Below are 7,518 nucleotides of genomic sequence, written 5' to 3' on the forward strand. Positions count from 1 at the left end.
CAGGGCCCCAGAGGGAGGCCAGTGGCTGGAGGGAGCCGGAGGGAGGCCAGGGAGGCCATGGAGGCCAGGGGCCGGAGGGAGGGCCTCAGGCTAACGGCCACTGCTGCTATGAACGAGGTCACAGCACCCAAAGACAGGCAGGGTGGGTGCTCGGCAGGGAGAGTGTAGCAAGGATCTCCTGCCCACCCTGTCCGAGGGCCCATGGCCCCCAGAGCCCTGGTCAGTCCCAGTGTCGGGGGGGCAGGACACGCCGGGCCTGTCTCCGTCGGGCTCAGACGTGAGCCGCTCAGCCGCAGTCCTAATGCCACAGCCACCGGCGAGGCTGCCTCAGTGGTGAGCCCATCCCCTCCCAGGGGAGGTGCCAGTGACAGCGGGCGCAGACAGGGGCACTGACCGGGACACGGAGACCAAGCCGTGCCCAGGTCTGGAGTGGACCAGCAGCCAGCCCCAGCTCCCGGCAGCCCCTCCCTGCACCCGGGCCACGCCTCCCTGTCTGCCGAGAGTCCCGCGGCCACCTTGGCCACGCCTGGGCTGCGCCCACCTGGGCAGGCTCGGGGTTGGCTCCCGGGCGCGGGAGCCCCAGGGCCATCCCATGTGGGCTCCGGCTCCTTTAAGAGCTGTGGGCGAAGGCCAGCCCTGACCTGCCCTCCCCTCCCGCGTGGGGGAGGCACATCACAGCCCCGGTGACTCATCACGGCCCGTGTGGTCCAGGGCGGCAGGAGGACGGGCAGTGGGACTCAGCGGCATGGTGGACAGGCACAGGCACCGGCCGCCCGCCCAGACCTTGACGCCTCACCTGCCCGCACCCTGGGCCAAGGTGAAGTCCAGCTCCCTCGTGTCCGGTGGCCCCCACGGCCCAGCTGGTTCCCAAGACTGGCTCCAGGGGCGGACCCTCCCCCCGCCCCCCCACACCCGCCAGGTCCCCCGAGTTGTCACACCTCCAGACCCAGAACAGACGCTCCTTCTGCCTGAAACACCCCCAACACCCCTCGCGACCCCTCCCCCAACAAAACACTCTGCCTCCTCCACCCCCAGACAAAGATACCGGATTCAGCAAATGAAACTACAGGCCCAGCTCAATGCCAACCGCGGGTAAGCAGCACCCGTTGGCACTGGCAGCCCCACCCTCGCACGCTGAGACCGCCTCCTCCCAGAAGCCCTCCAGGACGCACTCCCAGAGCGGTGCCAAGCCCTGTCTGGATGTTTGTCCTGGCCTCAGATCCTCCAACTGCGACCGCCAGGAGGAGCCGAGATCCATCTGGCCGCAGCCTGTGTGCCAGCACCCACGGGCTGGCACGAGCCGCTGTCTCACGAGCGCTTTCGGCGGCAGGGAGGGAGGGGCTGCCCGACACAGGCACCCAGCCCCGGCCCGCTCGTGCCCGCAGGACCGAGGCGTGAGTCGGGGCGCGGGCCGCCCGTGGGCTGCTCGCTGCTGGCTTGGCGGCCACCGTTCGCTTTCCCCGAGCTCACGTTTCGCGCCGGCCCAGCCACGGCCTCTCAAAGGCTCCTGGGACAATCGTCGCCTCGTGCGGCACGTGGGCAGTCGGGCCACGGAGGGGAAGCGGCCCACGGGCGGGCCGGACGCCCAGCGCGCTGCTGGGCACCCTCCCGTCTGCCCGGCACCCGCGCTGCACGGGAGCCTTGAGCAGAAGGAAGCGCTCGCGTTCCCCCACAGCGCCAAAAATAGCCCCATCTCCCGCCTTTGAACAGGGATCTTTCGGTTCCTACAGAGGCAGGATCAGGAGGGGCTGGAGGAGGGGCCGGGCTGGCTGTCGGCTTGGAGGGGAGAGGGCCCGTGTCCACCCCACACGGAGCCCCCCACTAAACGACACCCCCCCATCCCCCAGCCCAGGTGGCCAGGGGCGGGGTGGGGTCGACACGCACCGGGGCCACCGTGCAGCCCGCGTCTGCGTTCTCGCCCGTTCTTTATCGGGTTTATTTTCTTTAAGCATGCCTGCAAGAGTGGGGTGCGGGCCAGAGGTGTGGGGGGTGAGAGGATCCACCAGAGACAGAGCGGGGAGCAGAACAGGCAGATGGACGGAGATTCACTGCTGAGGGAGCAGCGGGGAGACAGGAGAGGTCTGCCGCGCCCTGTGGTCACTCCCTGGCCGGGGATCGAGCTCAGGCCGCCGTGGCCGGCGACGGATTCACAGTGCTGAGAGTTAACCCCTGCAGCCAGGGAGGCCCGAGTCTCAGCCATTCTGAGCTCGGGCCGGGGCTGTCCTGGAAGCTGAGGCGACGGCAGTGGCCTTCCAGTGAGACGAGGGCGTCCCCTGGCCACCCACAGCTGGCCGGGAAAGGGGAGGTTCCTCGCATCCCGGCCCCCACTCATGGAAGTCGCCGTGGGGCCCTGGCCTCGTCCCATGGGGGAGCCGCTGGACACCGGTGCAGCTGAGCGCAGGCGCGAGGGTCCCGCCAGGTCCCGGCCTCGTATTCTTCAACTGCGACAGCCAGGAGGAGCCGAGATCCGTCTGTCCGCAGCCTGTGTCCCAGCACGCACGGGAGGCGGAGGGAAAGGTCTGAGTCCTGAGCAGCCCAAGCACGGGGCTCGCTGCACCTGAGCCTTGGCGTCTGTGTGAGGCCCCGGGCCCAGAAGGGTCAAACAGCCTCTGCACCAGCCTTTCCAGGGACATTCCAGCCACGGCCGGGGCAGGCTAGCCACGTGACTGGCTACAGAGGAAGTCAGGAGTCAGCGCAAGGGCCAGGCCCAGAGCGGAGCGGGTGTGCACCAGGCCCCGCAGGCCTCTGACCACGAGGCCCAGAGAGTGCCCTGGGCCCGCCCCTGTCCCCAACCCCGCGGGCGAGGAAGCAGCGGCCGGAGCCGCCAGCCAGGCTGGGAGCCGAGAGACGACGGGAACCGCTCGCCTGCCTCCAATCAGGACCCTTTACGGTTCCCACAGCAGCTCTTTAGTCTCCAAAAAGAAAGAGGCCACTTTGTCCCCAAAAGGCCAGCGCAGTGGGGGAGCCGGCCAGGGGAAGCTGGAGAGCGAGCGGGACGCTGAGCCTGCCTCCTTGCTGAGACCCAGCCTGGAATAAAAAACAGCAGCGTGCTATTTCTGCCCTGGGTTAAACATTCCTCAAAGCCACATTCCTCCCACCCTCCTCCTCCTCCCTGCCAGGGATTCCAGAGCGCAGTGGCCAGGACCAGCCGCCAGCTTCCCCGGCCACGGCGAGAGCGGGCGGGCCTGCCAGGACGCCCTGCAGCCTTCCGGCACCTGGCGGGGCGCTCCACCTCCCACAGAGCACCCAGGGCGGCACCCACCCCCAGAGAGCAGGACAGAGGGGACACCAGGCCCAGGGGTGGCCACGGGCACCCGGGCGGCGGCGGGAGCCAGGTAGCCGCTCGGGGCGACCCTGCCCTTGCGAGCACAGGTCAGGCACAAGGCGCGTCCCGCCCCGGCCAGCAGGGGGCCAGCGACAGACACACGCACACGCGCTCACGTCACGCCTGGAAAAGTTGCTCAAAGCCCAACCCTGAGGCTGCCCCAGGCCGACCGCTGCCGGGGGGCACGGCCGCCGGGTCTCAGGCCCTCCGGGCCCTCCACCGCTGCCCTGGGCCCGCGTCGCGGCCATGAGGGCACTCGCTCAGCGGGCAGGCGTCCAGGGCGTGCTCGGGCGCCCCGGCCCCGTGCCCTGGTGGGCGCCTCCTACTTCCAGCCCCCAGGAGCGGCCTGCGTGCCCCCGGGGCGCGCTCACCTGCTCAGCGGGATTCTGGGAAGTCGGCGCGGCACTGGGAGCCCGGCTCCCTGCTGGGAGCGGACGGGGCCAGAGTCGGCGTGGGCAGCGACCCAGTGCGTGCCCGACCAGCGCTCCCATCCTCTGCCACCTCCCACAGCCTCAGCTCTGCCTCCCCGGGAGACCACACTGGCCACCCGAGGCCCTGCCAGGGGACCGGACACCAGCGTTCACAGCTGGAAGGACCCACCCACCGCCCGCCCCACCTCACGTCCAGCCCAGGAACCCGGGACGCCTGGCCAGTGGTGGACCCTCTAGCCACTACTCAACTGCCCTAGTGAGGGGCACTCAGTACCTTCCAGGCAGGTGGTGGGTGTGCGGGAGGGCAGTGGCCGTGCAAAACAGAGCAGAGCCTGAGCCTGGCGGGCAGTGACCAGCTGGGAGGTCCAGGGCCCGCCCCCGAGCCTGCCCGGGGCGTCTCTGGTCATCTGTAAAACAGGCAGCAGACTCCACGCCCAGCGTGGGGGCTTGTCCTCCCGGGGGACTGCTGGCCCTGGGTAAGCAGGAGCTTACCCTGGTGCCGAGGACCCTGAGCCCGCCGGGGCAGGCCCGGGGCCCCGCACGAGGCAGCTGAGTCTCCGGGCGCGGGGGCACAGGGGCGTGCCATCAGGTCTGAGACCCCCAGACAGCCTGTGCCTCCACCCAGGTCCGTGCCCCGTGCCAGCTGCACTTAAGGTGCACAGGCCGTGCACACTCTCCCACTTCTGGGCCCCTCCGAAGGCCCCCCACTCCTGGGCTCCCCCACTCCTGGCCCTCACGCCCAGCACATGCCTCCTGGACAGGGCTAACTGCCACACAAGGCCCCACCCACCGCCCCTGGCACACGCTCCCGCTCTCACACCTCCCAGGGCGGCTGCCCCACTCACCCGCTGCCTCCAAGCCCCGTGGCCCTGTTTATGAACCAGGACCACAGGGCCACTGGGAGGAGCCGGTGATGGACACGCCTGAGCACTTGCTGGGTGGACCACACGCTCGTGGCGCAGGCCCCAAGAACTTCCCCGCGACCTCCCCCATCTGCCAGTCTGCCCGCTGACCAGAAGGGAAAGCTGAGCCACACGAGGGCCTGAGGCCCACCAGTGTCCAGCAGCAGCGAGGTGCCCAGGCAGGTGTCCCTCAGGCCCCCGAGGCCACTCCCACCCAGGACTCCAAATTCCAGAATCCCCAGAGGCACACCCTGCCCAGTGGGTCAGCCCGAGGGAGAATGACCCCACCAGCACAGCTCAGGCCGTCCACACGGCCACTCTCCCATGGCCAGCGGCAGGACAGCCACTGCTGTCCACCCCCATCTCCCACACGAGGCTCCCAGAGTTCGGAGCAGCCCGCCAGGTCACAGGTCCCACGGACGCCAAGAGCCACGGCCGGCCACTGCTGGGAATCCCAGGTTCAAGTGTCCAGGGAACTGGGCGCCTCATCTGCGCTTTCTCCGGCCTGGTAGGGACCCAGGCCGGTGTGCTCAGCCCCTCACCTCGTATCAACAACAGGAAAGAACCCCCTTTTACGGACTCGGGATCCCCCTTACCTGGGAGCTAGAGGTATCTAGGACAAGATGAGCCACAGCAGAAGAAACTCAGTGAAGAAAGGAAGGCAGACCCCGCTTGGTTGAGGGCCGGCCGGCCGGGGCCCAGCAGGAACAGCAGACCCCGCTCCCGCCAGGACCCACCAGGCCCGAGGGGCACACTGGCACTGACGTGCCCCGACGGGAGAGGAGGCCAGGGCCTCTGAAGCGTCCTCCGGCTCAGCGATCCCGGGACGCCATTAACAGAAATCAAAGAAATGGACGTTGCCTCAGGGCGTGCCTCTCCTGCCCGTGCAGCTCACAGCGATGTGGAAACAGCAACGCTCATGGCAGGTGCAGTCGCCGGCACTCGCTGCCCCTCTGCCGAGCGGGAACTGGGGCGTCCTTTCTGGAGAGCCGTGCGACCATCTTCCATCTCAAGCCTTTTAAGATGTTCTCAGTCTTTGATTCCATAACCTCATTTCGGGGAATTTAACTTCAAGAAGAGCTAGGCAAAGATTTAGTACAAAGATGCCGGTCACAAAACCACTTATTTTAGGAATAGGAACGACGGCCCAAGTGTCCGACGGCGGGGGGCTTCACACCCAGCCCACGGTGGGCCGCCGGCTGCGCCCGCCCGAGACTGTTTCGAAGCCCAGCTGGGGGCACGGCCGTTCCCAGCCGGCGGGTCGCAAAGTGTCAAGAAAAGCAGATCGCTCGCAATTGGCAAGGCAGGGAAAGCTGGCCAGAGCCCCCCGAGTCTCCCCTAAGTGCCTGTCCAGACTCCGTCCTCACCCCAGGTCATCACCATGATCACACCATGATCGCAGTACGGAAGCGTCTCCCAGCCGTATCTCACACCCCTCTTTCCACACACCCCCACCTCCACCAATGTGCAAATCCCGTGCCAGGGCCGAGGGGCCCGGGCTGGGAGGGGACGGGAGACAGGAGGCCAGCAGCTGCACCCCCGCTGCCCACGGTCTTCCCCTGGGGGACGCAGGCCTGGCCAGGCCCGAGGTTGCGGCGGGGGGGTGGTGGTGGCAGGGGCCGAGGAGGCAGAATGAGCCGGGACGACCAGGAGGGACTCAGCGGCGCCGTCCGCTCCAGGGACACCTGAGGGCCAGCTGCTGCCCCAGGGCTGGACAGCTCCGCCCCGCTACCTGCCCGCCCTAAGCCCTCCCTAACTCTGGCGCCCTGAGGTGCCCATTCTCCACAGCAGCACAGTGAAGCCCCGCGAGACAGGGCTGGCACCAGGGAGAGAAAGGCCCAGAAGCCCAGCACACCCGGCCCCCGAGCCTGGTTCCCTCCCGGGCACCCTGCTGCCCAACAGCCCAGCTCCCTTTCTGGCCAAAGCTCCGACCACAGGGCCCTGACCACGGCAGCCCGCGGGGTCGGGGGCACACGTCAGAGAGCAAGCGACTAGTTCAAGGTCACAGAGCCAGGAGGGGGCCCCGGGGCGCAGGGGTGAGCCTCAGCGCTATTAAGCTATCGCAGCCTCTGTGGCCTCAGCTGATCCCCAGGGCCCAGCAGACCTCTCCTGTCTCCCCGCTGCTCCCCTCAGCAGTGGGTTTCAGTGAGCGGATCAGCCTGTTCTGCTCCCCACTGTCTCTAGTGGCTCCTCTAACCCCCTGCACCTCTGGCCTGCACCCCAGTTCTTGTGTGCAGAAATAAAATAAATCTCAAAAAAAAAAAATGCAGCAGAGCCCGAGAGGACCGACCTGCTCCAGGACTGGCCCTCCACAGTGGCCCGCTGGCCCCGCGGAGCGTCAGGGCCAGCCGGACTCCCCCGGTGCTCGGTCCAGCGGGTCGCACAACAGGCCACCTGGGCCTTACCCTGCGGGGACACAGGGGTTGCAGAGGCCACCTCCCTGCCCCACCTCCCTCCTGGGTGGCCTAGCCCTGGCCTGGCCCTGGGGCCCTCTGTGCCCCAAGGCCTCATTTGTCCCCAGATGGGTACCTCCCCCAAGTCAGCATCTTGCCTCGCTCTGGCGGAGCAGAGACTCCTTATCCCAGGGGGCGGGGGAAAGCCAGAGCGGCCGGGGCACCCGGTGGGCACACCCCGCATCGCTCAGGCCCAGATCCTGACACCGACTGGGGACCCCGTCTCTGCCCTGGCCGCAGCGGGCTGTGAGCTGTGGCCACGCCGGTCTCCCGCTGTGCCCCTCCACGGCACACGCTCGGGCTGGGTCGTCCTGGGCGTCGGAAAAGGCCGAGGAGACTCAAGGTTGGCGTGAAGGTCAAGGCAGAGTCTGGACTGACCGAGAGCCCACAGGAGGGTGGCCGCCTCC

General features: G+C 68.2%; 1 protein-coding gene across 1 annotated transcript in view; it reads right to left on the reverse strand.

Annotated features, from left to right (window-relative positions):
* NCS1 (neuronal calcium sensor 1) overlaps positions 1–7,518 on the reverse strand; it is a 63,069-nt gene that overhangs the window by 41,297 nt on the left and 14,254 nt on the right. The window contains exon 4 of the mRNA XM_012721202.1: positions 6,949–7,064. Coding sequence (XP_012576656.1) covers positions 6,949–7,064 — 116 coding nt within the window. The remainder of the gene's footprint in view (positions 1–6,948; positions 7,065–7,518) is intronic.

This window comes from Condylura cristata, unplaced genomic scaffold (assembly GCF_000260355.1).
Source record: "Condylura cristata isolate star-nosed mole 26May11 unplaced genomic scaffold, ConCri1.0 scaffold00006, whole genome shotgun sequence".
In the NCBI taxonomy this organism is placed as follows: Eukaryota; Metazoa; Chordata; class Mammalia; order Eulipotyphla; family Talpidae; genus Condylura; species Condylura cristata.